The sequence below is a fragment of the Aphis gossypii genome, chromosome 3 (assembly GCF_020184175.1).
Source record: "Aphis gossypii isolate Hap1 chromosome 3, ASM2018417v2, whole genome shotgun sequence".
NCBI lineage: Eukaryota > Metazoa > Arthropoda > Insecta > Hemiptera > Aphididae > Aphis > Aphis gossypii.
This window is the reverse complement of record NC_065532.1, coordinates 19,810,880-19,830,719: the sequence shown is the minus strand read 5'-3', so window position 1 is coordinate 19,830,719 and position 19,840 is coordinate 19,810,880. Positions and strand designations below refer to the sequence as shown.

At 27.5% G+C, this 19,840-nt stretch overlaps 3 protein-coding genes across 6 annotated transcripts; 1 reads left to right on the top strand and 2 right to left on the bottom strand.

Moving 5' to 3' along the window:
* The first annotated feature begins 43 nt into the window (after positions 1 to 43).
* Positions 44 to 4,250, top strand: LOC114126358 (protein FAM114A2). The gene is made up of 10 exons (XM_027990292.2): positions 44 to 124; positions 500 to 561; positions 839 to 1,175; positions 1,361 to 1,538; positions 1,606 to 1,841; positions 3,172 to 3,271; positions 3,408 to 3,655; positions 3,712 to 3,899; positions 3,967 to 4,081; positions 4,152 to 4,250. Exons 3-10 carry the CDS (start codon positions 846 to 848, stop codon positions 4,224 to 4,226), a joined length of 1,470 nt encoding a protein of 489 aa, XP_027846093.1. The 5' UTR covers positions 44 to 124; positions 500 to 561; positions 839 to 845; the 3' UTR covers positions 4,227 to 4,250.
* Positions 4,251 to 6,714: 2,464 nt separating this feature from the next.
* On the bottom strand, positions 6,715 to 9,598 carry LOC114126360 (phosphoglycerate mutase 2-like). The gene is made up of 5 exons (XM_027990295.2): positions 9,395 to 9,598; positions 9,157 to 9,262; positions 8,265 to 8,497; positions 7,859 to 8,123; positions 6,715 to 7,131 (listed from the first exon to the last, which is right to left on the bottom strand). Exons 1-5 carry the CDS (start codon positions 9,500 to 9,502, stop codon positions 6,965 to 6,967), a joined length of 879 nt encoding a protein of 292 aa, XP_027846096.1. The 5' UTR covers positions 9,503 to 9,598; the 3' UTR covers positions 6,715 to 6,964.
* A 5,311-nt stretch (positions 9,599 to 14,909) lies between these two features.
* LOC114126359 (RNA-binding protein spenito-like) lies at positions 14,910 to 18,775 on the bottom strand. Of its 4 annotated transcripts, XM_027990293.2 has the most exons (4): positions 18,605 to 18,775; positions 18,436 to 18,489; positions 18,166 to 18,277; positions 14,910 to 18,030 (listed from the first exon to the last, which is right to left on the bottom strand). In XM_027990293.2, exon 4 carries the CDS (start codon positions 17,995 to 17,997, stop codon positions 15,715 to 15,717), a length of 2,283 nt encoding a protein of 760 aa, XP_027846094.1. In that variant the 5' UTR covers positions 17,998 to 18,030; positions 18,166 to 18,277; positions 18,436 to 18,489; positions 18,605 to 18,775; the 3' UTR covers positions 14,910 to 15,714. The 4 variants fall into 4 exon arrangements, with proteins under 4 accessions (XP_027846094.1, XP_050061009.1, XP_050061008.1 ...); XM_050205052.1 differs by having other exon boundaries at positions 18,346 to 18,774; XM_050205051.1 differs by having other exon boundaries at positions 18,436 to 18,774.
* Between the last annotated feature and the right edge of the window lie 1,065 nt (positions 18,776 to 19,840).

Genomic DNA, 19,840 nt, shown 5'->3' with positions numbered 1-19,840 from the left:
ATATAAAACATATGTTGTTTATATATCTATGTTATTACATGGCTAAGCGACAATCAAAACTCGTAATGTGATAAAGTGATAACAGTTTGTCAACAAAATACTTTGATGGGTAAAGTAAACTGAAGTAAGTAACTTTTTTTTCAATTTGTTGCTTTTAAATCTTTTTAATTATTTATTCTTTTTTAATATTATATTTTATATTATATAAAATATTATATTATTAGGCCATAATGGTGGTTTATTTAAAATGGTTGTACAATGTTGTACAATTAGTTCCCTATGAATGTACGCTATTGTTGCTTCAATGAAAATACTTAATTTGTCATAGTAATATTAATTGATAACTTTAATAACTTATGTCAAAGAACAAACTTATATATATAATTTATATTATCAAATTTTGTTATCATATTTAACACCATCATAAATGATAAAATATTAAAAACTAATAATTAAATAGATAATTATAGTCAATACTCAATAGATATTATTTTTATAGTTAATATTGAACAATTGAGTTGAATTGACGTGTGTGGCGTGTGCTGTGCATCATTCTTACAGGTATATATTTATTACACTATTGTGTATAATTGTTCTTTGATTGTATGGTGTATTTCAGATTATTTATTAAACAACTTAACTATTTACCTACATTCTTAACGTCAAAATATTTATTTTGTTAAAGTAAATTCTCTTAACAAACGTTTAATTTTTAAATTTTTAATCAATCACAAAAATAATATTATTAAAATTTTAATTGGTTTAAAATTGAGGTAAATACTTGAGTTTTTTGTTTATTTATATTTAATATATTACTCTATGAATATTTACAATTTAGCAAGATCATGTCAGATTCTGAAGCAGAGTTTGAAAGTGCTGATGAAGGCAGTAAAAACGAAGATGGATGGGAAATTGACAGTGATTTTGATCTACCAGATGTTAAGTCTGTGTCTGTAGAATATAAGCCAACTGAAACAAAGTTATCTGCTTTAACTAATTTCTCTGAGAATGTGGACACAAAACACCCTGAAATAAATGATGCATGCAATGAAATGTCAATGGTACAACCTAAATTGGATAAATTAGATGTAAACAATGATAATAGCACCAAGTCTGAATCTCAAGTGTCTGAGGTCATTCAAAATGAAATCAAACAAACTAGTACACAAACAACTGTAAGCAAAATAATAAAATAATAATTTATTATTATTAAATTAAAAATTAGTACATATTTTAACAAATAATTTAGTCAAAGTTTGATTGATTGTTTACTATTAAGTATAAAGATATTATATAAAAAAAAAAAAAATAGGTTATTTAATCTATTAAATAGTTTTTGTGAACAAAGATTTTTTTTTAGGGCTGGGGTGGTTGGTCTAGTGGTTGGAGTGTTAACTCACTTTTATCAACGGCAAGCTTATTAACAAACCAAGTTTCTCAAGGCTTAACTAATGTTATTGGAGCACCAGCACCTGAACAATTAGCATCAGTAGATAATAATAAAGAAGTAAAAAATGTTCAGGAAACAAAAGTGAATGGTAATACATAATACATATTTTTATTTATATTTTTGTTTTTTTATTGTATTATAATATTATGCTTTAGATGAAGTAACTGAAGAACCATCAAAATCAATATTAGATACCAATTATTTTTTGAGTAATGTAAGTCAAATTACAAAAATTGTTGAAACTACTGGCAGTAAAATTATTAGTGGAGGTCTTGATACATTAGAAACAGTGGGCAAGAAAACTATAGAAGTGTTACAAGATGGTGATCCGGGTTTACGAAAAAAAAGAGCTATGTTTTTTCAAAATACTGAAAAAATTAATTTGTCACAGGTATTTGAATTCATTAAAATATATATTTTATGTTAAGATATTAGTTTGTTATAAAAATAATTATTTATTAAAATTAAAATCTGATAGGTTTTAGTAAAGAACAATAAAATATACTTATACATTTTATTTTTATGTTGCAATGTTTCTTTCTATTAAAATTTGTATTTTAAAAAATAGTTTTATTAGAAGTTATATTTATATAATGGTTTATTTTAATAAGTGGGCTATTTTATTTTAGATCTTCTGAAATATATTTGTTATACCACAAAGAAATCACAAAATGTATTATATTTTATTAATTTTTGTATGTAAACAGTGTAAACACTTACAAAGGCATTATAAACTAAGTTAGTCTTATAATTTGTACTCATGTAAGAGTAACCTCAGATAGGCTTTGACACACAGCAGTAGCAATGCGTGTGGCCAACACTTACCGAATACCACGCTCTAAGGAGCATCACTGTATTATCTCAATATCTTGCATTTTGGAAATATTGACACGGTAATACAATTTGGCGGCATATTCGATTGTTGACAATAGAAACTAATGAGAAACAATGTAATTGAGGGGTTTGGTTTGACTATGTCAGACAAAAATCCGTAGCTGCCTGAGGCTACTCTTATATGAGAAAGAGACATAGAATATAATATTTAAATTGAATATTAATTTTATTTTATAGACATGATGTAAATATTGAGGGTTTTCAATAGAATTATGTAAAGATTTAGTTTCATTCATTTTTTTCTAAAAACTTTTAATTTAAAATAGTTATGTATTAGTTTGTAGTTGTATGTATGACAAAATAAATAGGTATGTCAGCAAAATACAAGTTTTAAAACTGTTAGTGCATCCCATCCTTCCCAGCCATAGTCATGGTTCGCCTACTATCCATTTTGTCATGAGGCGTACTAGCTAATTAATGAGGTGTGGTTGGAGAACACAATACGTATCAATAAGTTGCTGACATTCCTATCTATTTTTTTAAGGTTGTACGTACATAGTGAACAAAACAAGACAAATAGATAATAATTTCTGTAATCAACCAATTTTTTTTACATTTTATTTTTTGATTAGTTGCCAGTTTCATATTTAGAATTTTTTCGTAGGGAAGGGGAAACTGGGGAAGAGAAATATAAAATATTTTATGTAATATATATTATATTTTGTTTATGAAATAAAGTTTAATGTTATTGATGATCATGCATTTTTTCAATATAGAAAGGGGATAAACCCAATAGTCTCCTTATTGTTCTTTCATTGGTAGTAGTTAGTTAATTATTTTTTTATAGTCTATATAGAGTTTTTAATTTCTATTTAAATAACTTTTAGGTATTACAAGAAGCTAAAGAAAAATCTGAAGTCGAATCCAAACAAAATAATCAAGTTGAAATAAAAAAAGGATATGCATATTTGTTAGATAGTTTTCAAGGTAATAAATTATGTATTTATTATTATTACATAATATATCAATACTAAACAAAATATTGTATTGCATCACTATATATTTTAATAATTGAACATTTTTGGTCATTTTTTAATTCTAGCTAATAAAATATTTTTTCTAGGATTAATTCATTTAGAGAGTCTTGAATTATTATCAAAACAATGTCAAATGAAACTTCAAACTGTTTTGTTATCATACTCAGGAACTCAGTTAACTGATATTCAAGATAAATTGGATCAAATAAAAGATTTGTGTTATTTTGATTTTGATGATGATGAAAAATGTATGTCTATAGAAGAGTTTAGAAATTCTTTGATCACTTGTATTAATAAAATAAGTACTGATGTAAAAACTGAAAAGATCCTGAGAGTAAGTTCATACAATTTAATATATAATGCATCAATAAATGAAATATTTTGTATTAGGTCAGTGATTTAATTGATGAAAAATCAAACAAAGAGTTTGATAGTGAAAATAGTATTCACAATGAAGCTATTTCAGCATTAGCCGAATTAACTGCAGCGGCAATGGAATTATTCTATAAATTAGGGGAAATGATAATGATTGATTCACAAAATCAGCTAGTCACTGTGAAGGCCGAACAACTTTCTATGTATTAATTTATAATGCCAATATTGTTATTGTTATTATCTTCAAATTATAATAATTTATTTTTTTAGCCTAAATGAATCTGTATGTTGTCGAATTCGATTTATTGCTAACAAATATGCAAGTTTGTTGACAAAATATGATGCTGATGGTACTTCTAATAATATAAGTGATGTATATCTTGAGGTAATTTACTTACTTAATACTCACATTACTTTAAAGCTAAATGTACAGTATTTTTTATATTGTTTTTCAGTCGTCCAATAGTAGTTCATACATTCAAGATGCTGCACAATTGTTAATACCTATTTTACAATTATCTGTTATTTAATAAATTGAATATTATTTATTTTTATTTTTGTATTATAAATTAATATTATACTAAGTTACAGCAATATTAAACAATTGTATTTTATATTTTCATAGATTATTCATAGATATTTTTTAAAGTTAGGCTATTAAGTGTTCCATTATTAAATTTATATTTTCTTTCAGTCACATATAAGTGTGTAATCAAGCATAACTATAAATAAAAAAAAAAAAATTCAGATACGAAAAAACGCAGACTTATTTTAAAATAACTGTCAGCTTAATAATATTTATTAAAACAATGTAGTTTATATTAAGATGATTGATAAACTTATGCAGGTTGGTTGACAAAATGCAATCAGACAAAATAATAATGATAGATATTATTGTTTACCACATTAAGCCATAACTTATGCAGCCCTTTATTTATTTTTTCATTGAGTGGTTAGTTGAACGAAAGACAAGATGTAAGACGTCATTCCTAAAAGTATTTTTGTTTATGTAATATTGTGATCCCCCTTTAAAATATGAAATTTAAAAAATTTTCTTCAATGTGAATTCCTGGGGGTATAGGATTTTTATATTATATACTATTTCTTTCTTTCTTTCTTCTAGCTTTTACAGTCCATTTAGGACCTTCGCTGCCTCAACCACGTCTTTCCACCTATTCCTATCTTCGCTATCTTCAACCCTTATTAAATCTTCTGAGATTTCGTGAGATCCATTTTCATTCTGTCCACCCATCTTTGTCTTGGTCGACCCCTTGGTCTTTTACCGTTTAGTCTTCCAGTGAATAGATTTTTTGCAGTACCTTCCGATCTCCAAATATGACCCACCCATTTTAACCTTTTACTTTTTAGATACGTACTTATAATTGATTTATTAAACATTTGGTACATTTCTTGGTTAGTTCTTCTTCTATATTATATACTATTAAATAACATTATTGATTTTATATTTCTAGATTTTTTATGTTTAAAAATGATGTTAAATATACAATGTTTAAATCTTTAAAGTACATACTAGCAGAGAGTAGCATAACCCAATGTTTTGCAGGGTAAATATTGGTCACATTTTTAAGGCTTAACATTTTTGTCTTATCCATATAAACACATATTTTTAGATGCTTCAGCCATCTGGTATGACTTGGTTATTAGTTTTAAGAGGGATAAGGTCATAATTAAATTTAAAAAATAGAATTGTGTTGTATGGAGTATTACAATTGCAATCAAGTTGTATGGGAATTTCTAATAACTTGCTGTGCCTCACCAACCACTTGCAATAACAATAGCATCAACCAGGTAAATTTATGTTTTAAGTTTGTATATTATATAAGTTATTAAATTATCAATAGGTAAAGCTGTCTATATACTCAGTACGCTATTTCAAAATTATATATATTTTACTACACACTGCATACAACCCAGTGGCAGTTTTTAGGGGGGGCCGATCGCCTCCCCCCCGGGATTTTTTATATTATGTATTAATGTAACCCTTAATTATAATTAATACCTACCTAGATAGTAATTTTAGTAATTTTTATTGAAGGGTAAGGGGTTGACATTTTGACAACCGCCCCCCCCTTAGGTTAGATCAAAACCGCCACTGATACAACCAGGGCTATATTTACGCACCGACAAAATAGACATTTGTTCTGGTGACTAACACTAACTTTGTAATATATATTATTTTGTTCTGGGCCATATATTTGTTAATCAGGTTCTGCATACAACGATAATATAAAATAAACAAGGTAGGTATCTATAAACTTCAATACGTTCATCCCATCCACCCAAAAATTCTATTGCGCGCCAATTTTTTCGTTTAACAAAAAAAAAATTTTAAATTTTAATCTTTGAATATTACTCGAAAACCATGTTTTATGCAATTACCTTAAGTAATAGTAATCAAGACGACCATGTAATTGTTTCTACATAGTACATTCTACCAATGAATGTATGTGACTTTGTCAATAGAATTCCACTGTTTTTCCTTTCATCGCAATTTCCACCATTATTAATATTTCAAACTTTCAAATAAAATTCTTATAAAGTTTTAGTCATTTTTTAAAAATAATAATTAGTAGTTTGTTAATTTGTTTAATCTATCTGTACAACATCATCCTTTAAGGGTTTTTCTTATTAAATAAATCAATTGCTTATTGCAGTGCACAGATAAAAATGAACCTTTGAGAAATTCGGCGAAAATCAGGTATGTAACGCATTATTGCACTATTAATTATTATAATTCTCATTATTACCTAATACGATGAATGTAATTACTGTTGTTCTTTTACCGTACTATACAAGGGGAAAACTAAATTATCATAGTATGTATACCTAACTTATATTCATTCGTCGAAGATCAAAGTTTTTGAGGGGCAGTTTAGACATCCCATCACCGCCAAAGAGATTAGGTATCTGATATTCTGATTATTTCATGTAGGACAAAAAATTTAATACAAGCATCAAAAACTTTCTCAGAAGTTATCCTTAAAGTAAAAACAAAAATAGGCACATTAATATTGTTGTATTTTTTATTAATCAAAAATTGTGTTTTATATTATATTGGAACTATTGTTGAAGTACTTGGAGTGAATAAATAATGTATTATAAATTATAATATTTGATTTATGTATAGAATAGCTACTTAAGAATAAAATTTAAAAGTTATTTAAATTTTAACTACAACGTTAAAACGTATAGCGTTAACTTAAATTACAGGTAATTCACATCAGTATTATACATATTATATAAACTTTTATTTTGCTTTGCCCTGAGAAGCTACGGCGTCCATCGCTTTTTTAACGGTTTCGTCGTCACCTAAAAACTTCATGGAAACTAGAGGTTTTAAATTCTCATCAAGCGTATATTCAAACGGTATGCCTGTTGGTAAGTTCAACTCCATAATTCCTTTATCTGTGATATCTAAAAAATAATATAATACTTTTCTTAATTGCTTATTTATACTTCTAAATACTAGATTCTATTATAAGCCAATAATCTAAAATAATGTTTTTAATTTTTGAATGAGGACAATTATTATTTTTTTAATATTAAATAGAATTAGGAATATATTACCCTAAATAAAAACTTAGAAAAAGTGTTTTTATGTCCTAAAAATTCAAAATAATAGGTTGATAAAATGCAAATAATTTTTTTTTTATCTTAAACAAGATTTAAACCAAAATAGATTTTTTTTTGTTTGCAGAATTTCAATTTTTCTGCATGGGACATAAAAACATTAAAACCGGAGAAATAATTATTCTCGTTTAATATTCCACAGTCGATTAGGTATAATATATATTTATATAAAAATAAAAACCTTATTAGCATGTTACATGTTATAATTTTTAAATATATAATAAATATCTTAAAATAATAATTAAATACAGTATTTTAATGTTAAACGCTATGAAAACTATAAAATGATTTTAAAATATAAAAAATGACCTTAAAATTTAAATTTTTCAAAAAATGCATTATTAAAACTTTAAATTTTATAATTTTATATTGCATGTATAATATTAGTACATGCGTAATAGTGTAATATACTTAATGGTGCTACGTTTAAATTTTTGCAAGGATGAAAAAAACAATTCACTCTATCGAATTGTCAAAATATCGATAAAAAAAATATTGCCTCAACACTCACTGTCTAAATATTTAATTATGCCCCTGAGACTATTTCCATGAGCTGCTAATAAAATTCTTTTATTTTTTTTTATTTGAGGAACGATTACGCAATCCCAGTACGGCAGCGTTCTGTGTATAGTCATTTTTAGAGATTCGTGTGTTGGGAATTCACACTCGCTTGGACCTTCTGCATAATATGGGTTGTTTTTTATGTGATCGTAGTGAGGGTGATTAATCTCCATTGGAGGGGGTGGGATATCGAAGCTGCGCCTCCAAACTTTGACCTGCAACGAACGAATTCATTATGATAATGTATTATTTTCTCTCGCAGTCTGAACAGTCCGGTAAAAAACAACAACAAAATATAAGAATCATAATAATAACAAAAATTATAATAATTAATAATGCACAATGCGTTATATTACTTGATCTTCACCGTACTTCTCCGCGGTCTCTGACTTGTTAAGGCCGGTCAGACCTCCATAATGCCGCTCGTTCAGTCGCCATGTCGTTTGTACCGGGATGTTTGTTTGATCTATTTGATTTAGAATGGCACTCAGAGTGTCTTGGGCCCTTTTCAAGACGGAAGTATGAGCGACATCAAACTGGTAACATCGTTGTTTTAGAGTTTTCCCGGCCGAAATAGCTTCTTCTACACCTGAAAAAAAAAAAATATTATGGGATTATAATAAAATAATATACCTACATCATCGGTTGATAATGACAATTTTTAAATGTTAACGATGAATTTGATTAAAATTTAAACTAATTTAGAGCTTTTATATTTTTCAACGACTTACCTACCTAGGTACCTCAAACGTGTACCTAATATTTAGTACATATATAACCATTAACCAGCTATACCATATTATATTTAATAATTATGTTTATTAACATGCACAAATCCGATGTAGAAGTTATAATGATACATTTTTAAACATTAACTTGCATCTATATTGTATGTATATAATATATTCGGCTAAAATATATCTATATACAATATAATTTATCAACGCTTTTGAAACCCACCGTTAATCGTATTTAAATCCTACAATAGGGTGATTTGGCAGTATTTTTCTAATCTTATATAGGTACCAATTTTTACCTTAAGTAGGTATGTAAGATTTTTAAAAATAATAATTAACCATTTAGTAATTAGTATACCTAGGTTATTATATTGGGTATTATGGGTGCCGGAGCTTATTATTTATTATGTCCAAATCTTTATCTATAATAATATTAAAAAACTAAAATTGTTTTTATTATGTTTCACGTAAATATTTTAATAACAATATCAATTAATATTTTCGTATTTACCTTTACAACTAAGACTAGCGTCATACCAACCACAGAATAAATTTTTTTTATTCCATTCACTCTCTCCATGCCTTACCATCACAATTGTATAACTTTTAGACGACTTCTAAAAATTAAAAGCAAAATTTACGGTTATTTTGTACGATATCCTAACCGTTCGTATATCATCGTGTGACGTACTAAACATCTTTTAAGACATACTATTATTAATATTCTATAATCATCAAATAAAACTTACTTTAGAAATCTCACAATTATTTTTATGTGATATGTTCCTAGAGGTTGTAAACCATATTTTTGATTGTTCAATTGATTTAAAAAAATGTTTTGTACGTGAGCTAAACATTATTTTGAATCTTACAAATTCAAAAATATTGAAAATGTATAAATATCTAAACTTGAAAATTGATTAGATAATTATACAGGCAAATATTGTATATTTTTTATAAAAAAATATAAATTGTTTAACTGTTGTTGCTATGTTGCTATGTTAATAAATTATTAAAAGAACATACACCTTTTTTTTTTATATAACCTAATTCAGCTTTTTTATGATTTAAAATAATCACTATTGTTTACATAGGTATAATCAAATTCTACGATAATCTTTATTTTAGAAAATTAATTATTATATTTATTTATCAAGTTTATCTAGGTGAATCATTGACGTCGAACGTCATGCTTTTTTGGCATCGAGATGCAAGAGGTTAAAGTTATTATAACTTATAATAGCTGCCTCGAGCACATGGTTAAACATAACAGATGCAACATTAATTGGGCTCAAATGATATGTTGTTAGTTTATCCATTTATTTAGCAAAAAGGTGACCGATATAAATGAACGATTTTGTGTGCTAAATTTGATTTTTGGATAACATTTTTTTTTACTTGAAAACAAATTATCGTAGATACTTGATTTTTTTCACCAACTGTTCATATTCTTCTTCTTCTTCTTGTGGGTTACGGCCTTCAAGACAATCCCTGCAAACAAATTTGCCGCCATCTTTCCCTATCCTCTGCAACTTCTCTCCACTGTGTATTTGGTTCTACTGCCTTAACATAATTTTTGATATGATCCTCCCATCGTAAACGCGGTCTTCCTAACGGTCTTTTCCCAATTGGATTTTCTTTAATAACCGCCTTAATAAAAGAACCCTCTTTCCTCCAAGCATGTCCAGCCCACATTATCTTCTCGTAATTTCAGCTATAATATCTGGTTTTTGAAACATGTTCTTCAGTTCATCATTGTTGCGTATACTCCATTCTCCAGTGTCAGAATCGATACATGGTCCATAAGTTCTTAGAATTTTTCGTTCAAACACCGCAAGTCTTGTTTCCTCTACCTTTCTCAGAGCCATATAAAACTACTGGTATTATCGGGGTCATGTACAATTGTATTTTTAATTTTGTCGATAAGACTTTTGAGCTAAACATACTTACATACTTCCTAAGCCAAAATAACACCTATTTCCCATTTTAATCCTAGTGTCCACCTCCATCTTAAGGTCACTATCTTGTGTTATTATGGATCCTAGGTATTTAAAATATGACGCTCTCTGAAACTTATGGTGTTCTATTGACTATTTCTAACTGTTCATATTATCTTTTTATATTTACAATAACATTTTCCATATATTTTGACTATTTTTGAGCTATTTATGAGTACTTACGAAAAGTTTTTTTTTTTTATAAATGTTGATTAAAAATTCTTGAAAATTTAATTAAATATCCCGCAAAAATTATACTTATATCTGTATACAAAATTTTTTTTTTATATATATATTTTAATTAGTATTTGTATAATTTATCACAAAAAAAAAATGCAAACTATTTTCTAGTTAAAAATACATAAAAACTTTTTTTTGGTTTCTTAGCTTTGAAAATTTAATACAAGATTCTTCACAATTTTTTTTTATTTTATATTTGAAAAATAGCAATTAAATTTAGGTTTTAAGCATAATTTATCAAGATCTTGAATATTTATAAATAATTTTGTAAATTTATAAAATGTTTATAAGTTTTACAAGTTGTTATAATTAATTCAAAGTTCAAATTTAAGTAATACGAAATTAGGTATTTAAACTTGGAGTACTAATTTTAGGTTTTGAATGCTGCAATTTTTACACTTTCACATAAAAGTCATTAGGTCATTAGTCTATTCTAAAGAATTGGAAAATTAAATCTTTATATGTCATACATATCTAAAATCTGTATTCAATACACCTATATTAAAATACAACTACAGTGCATATTGCAATACAAGTCTGTCCATCGTGACTGAGATTAATAAATAATAAGTAGGTACCTACGTTGTTTTAAATTATTATTATTATTAATATTTTCGTTAGTTTTGCAGTAATATATTGTCACACAATTGCAATGCAGTTATGGTGATGAACCTTCATTCGAAAATACTACTTTTTTAAGAACCAAAATATTATATTATATATAATGCAGAATGGACTACCGTTTACTGTGACGTGTGTCGTTTTTACGGACAAGGTAAACACAGAAAAACGAGAACGAAGTGTTCCGCCTCATACAATGTTTATTAAAGTTATAGCACTTACACGCTATTTCTGGACTAGTGCTATCACTTATACTAAAAAAGTTATTATTGTTTCTAAATCGATATAATATATTTTTTTAATTTGAATAACTTTTTTTGTAGTTCTGATATTGAAAATAAAACATTTTACAACTTAAGTTCTCCTTTATATGTATAGTGAAAATTTCGTTTAAAACTGTAACCTTCTCGATTCTTTCCTGTGCAAAACAGTTTTTGCTATGTTTTACATTTATAACACTAGCCTAATGGGTGTAGCGGTCTTTTAAGTATTAACCAATGCATAGTGAATATGCGAAATACGTTAATTTAAAACTAGCCTAAAATCGTCAATCGTAAATTTGATTTATAATGCCTATTTATAATTTATGCGATAAATATAATAAACACTTGTGCGTAGATCAGTAGCTCTAGTTAATCAATAATAATATTTTCTACACGTATATACATATTTTTGATAGTATAACTCAATAGCACACCTGCTTTAACGGTTCTAAGCAGTAAAAATACATTATTTATTTTTGTTTTCCATGTTATCTTTTTAAAAAAATTTTATGGACAATCTAGTCTATTTGTTACTGAGCACCGCTAATCAATGAACTGAATTTTAAGCACTCTTTAGTGAATTGCAGTTTTTAAGTGCCATCATAGAAAATTATATAATACTATGATGTAAAATATTGCCAGGTCTATTATTATGAGTGTAGTCTGTGAAACAGATTCCAAATTTTAACACAAGTGATAGAAGGAGTTCGATATAGGCAATTTTAATGACATTTGGGGAATTATAACTAAATTTTAATTTAAAATATTTTAAAGACGGTTGCAGTGTATGAAAGAAATTAAATAGAAGCATTTTATTTGTTCAAAATACAATATAGTTAAAAGATATAAGTATATATTAATCAAATTTTTATTGTACTTCAGCAATAAGTTACATTATTAATTTATTAAATTATTATTTATTGGTCTATTAGTAGTTTCAAGTCATATGTATCATAAATAGTGAATTCTCAACACATACATTTTCAGTAATTATAATAAATTTACATATTTTGAATTTTGATTATTGTCTTCGACAACCATTTGTAATTTTTTTTAAACCTAACGTCATGTATCCATGTATATTGTATATCGTAACATAATTTTTTATTCAGTATCTCTATCAATCATCATTGATTTAGGTGAACAAAGTCAAATTGGGTTTTACTATTGTCATATTAATGAAATCGTGTTATTTTATAAAAACCGGTGGGCACCAATTTTTTATGAATTTATACAAATCCCATTCCCTCAAAATTAATGTTAATTTTTATTTATAGGTAATAGCAAAAAATTCATCATTTTAAATCTCATGCATTATATTATAATATATAGCAGTGGTTCTCAACCGGGGTGACATAGACCAAGCTTAGGGGTGACACACACAATATCAACGGGAAAAGAAAATTTCTCATTAAATGTATAATTTAACTATGTATTATTATTTTTGCTCTTATTTTATTTTATAATTTTAATAAAAGAATAATTTTAAAATATACAGCTAAGATTCGTTTATTATTCGGATGTTAGTGTGACACAGTGTTTAATTCTAATGGCTTAAGGTGACATGAACCAAAAAAGGTTGAGAACCATTATTATAATATAGTACCATTACATGTTACATTGTGACATTTTAACAAGGTAATTGTTTTCACAATTACATCACAATAACTTTCTCAAAATTCACTTTAACTGTAATGCTAAGCCACACACTTGTTAATCCTAAGATTTTATTTATATCTAGGTACTTATTTTTCAATAGTATATTAATAATATTGTTTTCATTATATTTTCAATATGTTGAGTCGTTGAAGCTAGTAAGCTCATGAACCTGCAGCATCTTGCGCATCATGGCACTCCATTGTTACGCCAAAGTGTACAAATTTAAAAACTCATACAACCCATCAAGATTTTAAGGATACCAGCTTTCTGCTCTTAAAATAATCTGATACAATTATTTGTACCGTTAACTACCTATGTAAAGAATAAAAAAAAAAAACAGAAATGCCTTTCTAGATAAATAGCAAAAACAATATTAGAACTTTGTAGTGTTTACAGTTGTATACTTTCATACTGTAAATCAGATGTCTCCAAACTTTTTAATTCAAGGGCCATAAAAATATCATCTCTTGGTGGGCCAAAAGTTTATAGATATATTATAACTTACACAATTTTTGATTTTTAAATGTTTGATATCTCCTCGTTATATATACTATCCTATATGGGGTCCGCAGGCCGGTTAAAATTTGTTTGAGGGCCGTAGTTTGGAGACCCTTACTGTAAAATATGTATAATATAAATTATAAAATATACAAAATATACCGTATCACACAAAATAAGACTTATGGACAATAATTTGTTGTGATCACATAAATTATAATAAGACTAGGCCTTAAGGAATTGAAAAATTTTAGTTACCTAAAATTGAATTATATTAGATTTATTTAATGTTAATAATATATTAATATCTTAAGTCATGCCAAGTCGTTAGTCAATGGAATTCGGTTCAATGTTTAAATGTTCTTGTATCAATTAAATTAGTCAATAGTCACTCATTATGCCAAATAAAGTGAGCTTAAAAAACTGACCTATCGATTAAATGAATATCTTATACTTTATATTTAGTAATTTAGTATGATGAGTGATGAATAATGATTAAAGTAATTATTTTTATTTTTTTTCTATTGCAAATATAATTTATTAATTTGATTAAAATTAATGTTGAAAATAAAAGTAATAAGCACTTGTTATAAATTAATAATAAAAATGATGCAAAATTAAATGTTAATCATTGTTAACACACACACATGTTAAAATTAAGGACTTCACCAAATACACATTTAAAATTTTGAAATAATATTTTTCATAATATACAATAGTTTGAATTTTAGTCATAAATTAGTCACCAATCAAATTTAAAAAAGGTTATAATTTTTATGTTGTTAATTTTTTGATTTCAATTATCACTATTTAAATCCAACTAACTTAAATAATTATTTACACATATTTTTACAAGAAATACAACACCAAACTCTGTTTTAACACTGAGCACAACACCAACAATTATAAATACCCACACAACACAACATTTACTAAACTTCAATGTTTAACGCCATCAATAAAATTTTTTAAAAAAAACACGAATATTTCATATTTAAGTAAATGTGTAATTAATTTAAATTAACAAAAATAACATTAATATCATATATGATTTTAGACAATTTTTTTTTAAAAGAACAATTGAATCGCGAATTACACTTTGTTATAAAAGCTATTGTACGCACAAAATTAATTAATTAATTGTAAAAGTATTTATTTTATCTAAAATATAGTTACAACACTTCAATAAAGATTACTGAACAATCCAAGTTAAATGGAATGTTTGATAATTTACACTAAATTTTCAAAGGTATAAGAGAAACAGTTTTATTAAATGTAAGATTGATATAAATATTAACACTTATCAATAATAAAATAATGCAATTTTTAATATTTCAAATGGTTACCAAAATAATTGTATCACTTTATTTCACATTAATAAACTTGTAATAGTATTCTGTGAATTTAACATTGCAGCACAATCTGTATAAATACTGCTACGCACTCCACATAATTTTTTATAATTAAACTGTGTGTGTAAACTTGAATTAAACTGAAACTCTGAGTTTAATTTTAAACACATTGCAATAAATTGTACACAATATTAACCACATTAATTTCTTTTTATGGACTTATTCTTTCAAATTAAGAACATAAATACATCAGTACCTAATAGTCAAATCAATTTGTAGTCAATAAAAAAATATTTAACCTAAAATTTATTCTAGTATTAAGATATAATTATTAAATTTTGTTGATAAATTAATTTGTGTATATATAAAAAATGGATACGTCCTGTATATATTATTAGGTGAATATACTTGAAAATTTGGTTAAAGAATGAATTTATTCTTAGGAAACACCCCCACTAACTACTACCACAACTAAATGGTCATCTTTCAATGTTTCACTGCTTAAATTTTTTGCATTTTGTTTCAATAACTTAGCTGAATACTCACACGGAGGAAATGCATATAACACACCAGCTGGTTCAGGATCTTTAGTTATTAATGATATTACCCCAGCAGCCTCTTTTTGCTTTAAATAAGATACTAAGTTACGTAATGGTCTAATTTGTACCAATGCATCATCATTTACAATTGAGTTAGTAGAACAAGGCATTGCCAAAAATATGGCATGCATATCAGCAGTTATTATACGTTTAGAAACATCTTCCAATTTTGGCTGGTCTAAACGCAATCGTTGAGTTATGCGTAAAGTTGATTTACCATCTTCATCTTTCATCATTGATTCTATGACATTTGGATCACCGGAAGTTAAATAGCATTTAGCTGGGAACTGAGAGCTTTTTAGTACAAGACTGCCTTGCCATATATCAGTACATTTACTAGCCAAATCCCCTAGAGTACGAACAGAACTCAAAATACCTGCAGACTGTATTGCTCCTTCTTCAGATTCTACATCACTGTCAATCGATTGATGAAGTGGTGAACGTTCAGGTGATCGAGGAGAACCAATATCAGAAACAGAATGCTGTTTAAATGAACGACCATTCTCATAATTGCCAAATTTTCTGCTTTCTTCGCTGTATTCTGTACGACCTTTGCGATAACCTCTTGAATTATAAGATGGATACTCACCATCTGGCCAACCATATGAATATTCATCTCGTCTAGTTAGTTCTCTTAAATCTCCTGCAGTTGCAGCAACATCATCATGCGAAGACTTAGACTTTGATGAATAGGTCAAAGTAGGACTGCCACAGACACCTCCATCAGCAAAATCTGTTCTCAGTTTATGTTCTGGGCCTCCTAAAGCCACTCCTCTCATTTCTTTAACAGCTGCAGTAGCCGCATCAATGCTTTCAAACTGTATATAGGCACAAATGTCACCTTTGACATATTCAATTTTTTTAATAACACCAAACCTATCAAATTCTCGTTCTAGTTGAGCAAGTGATGTCCAAGGACCCAAACCGCCAACCCATATTCGTTGAGTTGGTGTAGATTTTCCATAGCCAATCTTACATTGAAATTTGCCTAAATATTGACCAGATAATTCAACTTTGGCCCTATGAGCCATATCTAAATTTTGATAACGAACAAATGCATATGCGTTTCCTGTTCCCGGCAATGGTCGTTTAACATCAATATCTTCCACAACTCCGTATCTACCAAATATACGGCGAAGTTCTTCATCCGAAATAGAAATTTCTAAATTTCCAGCAAACAATGTACGTGTGGCTAACGGATCGTCTTCTGGTGGAATGTGGTGCAAATAGTTTGGAAATTTATCTTTTTTGTCATGCATCAAGTGAGGATGAGGGTGTGGTCTAAATGGAGGCATAAAATGTCTAGGTGGTCCATACAATGGATGAATTGGACCTAAATGAGGATGTATAGGAGCTACATGGTGCAATAATGGTCCTCGAGGTATCATAAGTTCATGAGGATGTAATGGTGGTAAACCTATTTCTCGGAAGTCTCGTGGTGGCAGTATGGGGGGAAGAGCAGCATAAGGTAACCTTTCATAAAACCTATCTACTGGATGTGGCCTATGAAGTTCTGGGGGAATAGGAGATCTACGATAATATCGATCAAAATCTGGAGAAAAACTTTGGGATCGAGAACGTCTAGCTCTTGGTTCATAATGATCTCTAGAACTACGACCTTCATAAACAGGTGCAACTAAAGCTATTTTATCAAACAAACTTATCCTAGGCTTAGTATGTTTGGCATCTCTAGCATCTTCTGAGCTTCTAAAACATACATATGCGACTCTTTCATCTAGTTCGTGTGATATTCTAACAGAAAATTCACCAAATTTGCGGTATTCTCGATATAACGTTTCTTTGACTTGATCATCACTTGCTTTGGGATGTAAGGCACTCACACACAACACTTTATAAGTGGGATGTGATCGATCCAAATCCCTAGAACGGCCAAATTCGTCACGTTCTGAATACCTAGATGCTCTAGGACTGGGTGGAGATCGAGCTCTACGGCGTACACGTTCAGGCGAACCTCGCTCATCTGAACTTCCATCATACCTGCTTATACTGCTATGACGCTTTTTACGTGACATAGGAGGAGAATCGCCATAACTTCTACGTTTCATATTATCAATTTTCACGGTGATTTTTTTTGATTTAAAATCTCTAGGCAATTCTGTCATTCACACAGTTGCACAATAAAACCATTAATATACCTAAAAATATTCATTATTTAATCAAAATATAGTAACACAGCATTATTAAATAAACAATAAATCTAATTTAGTATTTAAATTTAATTTCATCAATATTAAATTAACACTAGCTATGTAATAGTAAAGCGCACTCACTTGTAAAATTTTAAAACAAACACAATAGACTATGTCACGGAACCGAGGATCATGGAACATCAATGCAAAATAAAACTCAAAATCGATTGGATTCTAGTAATTACAGCGGTAACTATACAATTTAAACACAAAAATAGTTAAAAACTTAACAAGTAAACTAAATTTAATATTAAATAATACCTATTAATACACTTTATATAAAAACTGATAATAAATTATAAATGATTACTGAAAGAATATCATAATTCATATTGTTAATAATGTATTTACATGGAAAACAGCTAGTCTTCAGCTGTTGCACACTGCATTTCAGCCGTCAAAATTCTATGATTATATTATATTTATTAATATAATTTATATTTTATATTAATAAATGTCTAAATTATATAATATAATGATGTGCAAGCACCACATTCACTATTTATCATTCACAACTCACTGATGTACAGCCAATGTAAATAGCTCTATAGCAAACACAGTGAACGACGAACGTGAAATGGTAAAAAACTAAAAACTAAAAAGGTGATTGAAACGAAATCAGTAACTAGCAACTACGGAAACGGAACTACAAAAGCAAGACAAAATGGCTTGCAAACAATGAAACAACAAAGTACAAACACTGTACTATCGATACAATAATACTTTTACAACCATCGATATATTTTAATGTCGATATTGTAGATCATACAATTGTGAATATGACACGACTACACGAGCTTAATGTATGAGAATACATAACGCCAATATTAATATCATAGATCAAGCTTAAATAAGTTAAGGTTGCAAGTAATAATTAAAAACTTGTATTTTGTAATATTTTAAGTAATTTACACATTTTCTACAATTAATGCACATTTTATCAATCATAATCGTGATAATCTATAACAATCGTGATCAAAATCGATTAACCATAAAAGTTAGGTTAGACCATGGCACTCGGCACTGTCTTTAAATCAAAATTGAAAATACGGTTAAGTTCCGGCTATAGGAAAAAAGAGGCCCGTGCCCCCGTACCAACTAGATCCAATATAATATAATATAACACTCTTTTTTTAAATTTTACAATGTACCTTTATTAAAATAAATTCAATTTTATTATGATTTACATAATTAAATTTAATCATAATATAAATTAAATTAAATAATTGTCATTTGTATTTAATTTAAAAAATGTTATAGGTGGTAAAAAATTTAAAATAAAAAACTTGTTTTCTAATATTGTGGCTAACTGCCATTAGACAATCTAATATGTTTAAGTATCTCATTGTTTTTAATTTGCACACAACATTTTTAAGGGATATAGTTATATAGACATAGATACCTATGTCAAAAAAAGTGTTGCATAATTGTATTTAAATAACAGTAGGTACATTGTAAAATTAAAAAAAAAAGTATTATGTATTTAGTTGGTACAGGGCTTTTTTTCTGAATACTACACAGATATAAAAAATTATATTTTATATAACTATTTACTGTGAGTATACCTTAAATCGTGATCTGTAGTCAATTAATAGTCATGGTTGTAATATAACTATAGTATATAACAGTTATATAACATTATATATTTTTTAGGTGGCACTTTGAAATAAACAAATTAAATATAATAAATTACGTTCTAATATAAAAAATATTTATATTCAGTCACTAGTTATAATAATAATTTATAATCAATATA

Excerpts from the sequence above, each read along its gene's own strand:
- LOC114126358 (XM_027990292.2), top strand. The coding sequence starts at position 846 with ATGTCAGATTCTGAAGCAGAGTTTGAAAGTGCTGATGAAGGCAGTAAA. Across the intron at positions 1,539-1,605 it reads TCAGGAAACAAAAGTGAATG|ATGAAGTAACTGAAGAACCA; the intron begins GTAATACATAAT and ends ATTATGCTTTAG. Across the intron at positions 3,656-3,711 it reads AAACTGAAAAGATCCTGAGA|GTCAGTGATTTAATTGATGA; the intron begins GTAAGTTCATAC and ends ATTTTGTATTAG.
- LOC114126359 (XM_027990293.2), bottom strand. The coding sequence starts at position 17,997 with ATGACAGAATTGCCTAGAGATTTTAAATCAAAAAAAATCACCGTGAAA.
- LOC114126360 (XM_027990295.2), bottom strand. The coding sequence starts at position 9,502 with ATGTTTAGCTCACGTACAAAACATTTTTTTAAATCAATTGAACAATCA. Across the intron at positions 9,263-9,394 it reads ATAATTGTGAGATTTCTAAA|AAGTCGTCTAAAAGTTATAC; the intron begins GTAAGTTTTATT and ends TTTAATTTTTAG. Across the intron at positions 8,124-8,264 it reads AGAAGTACGGTGAAGATCAA|GTCAAAGTTTGGAGGCGCAG; the intron begins GTAATATAACGC and ends CGTTCGTTGCAG.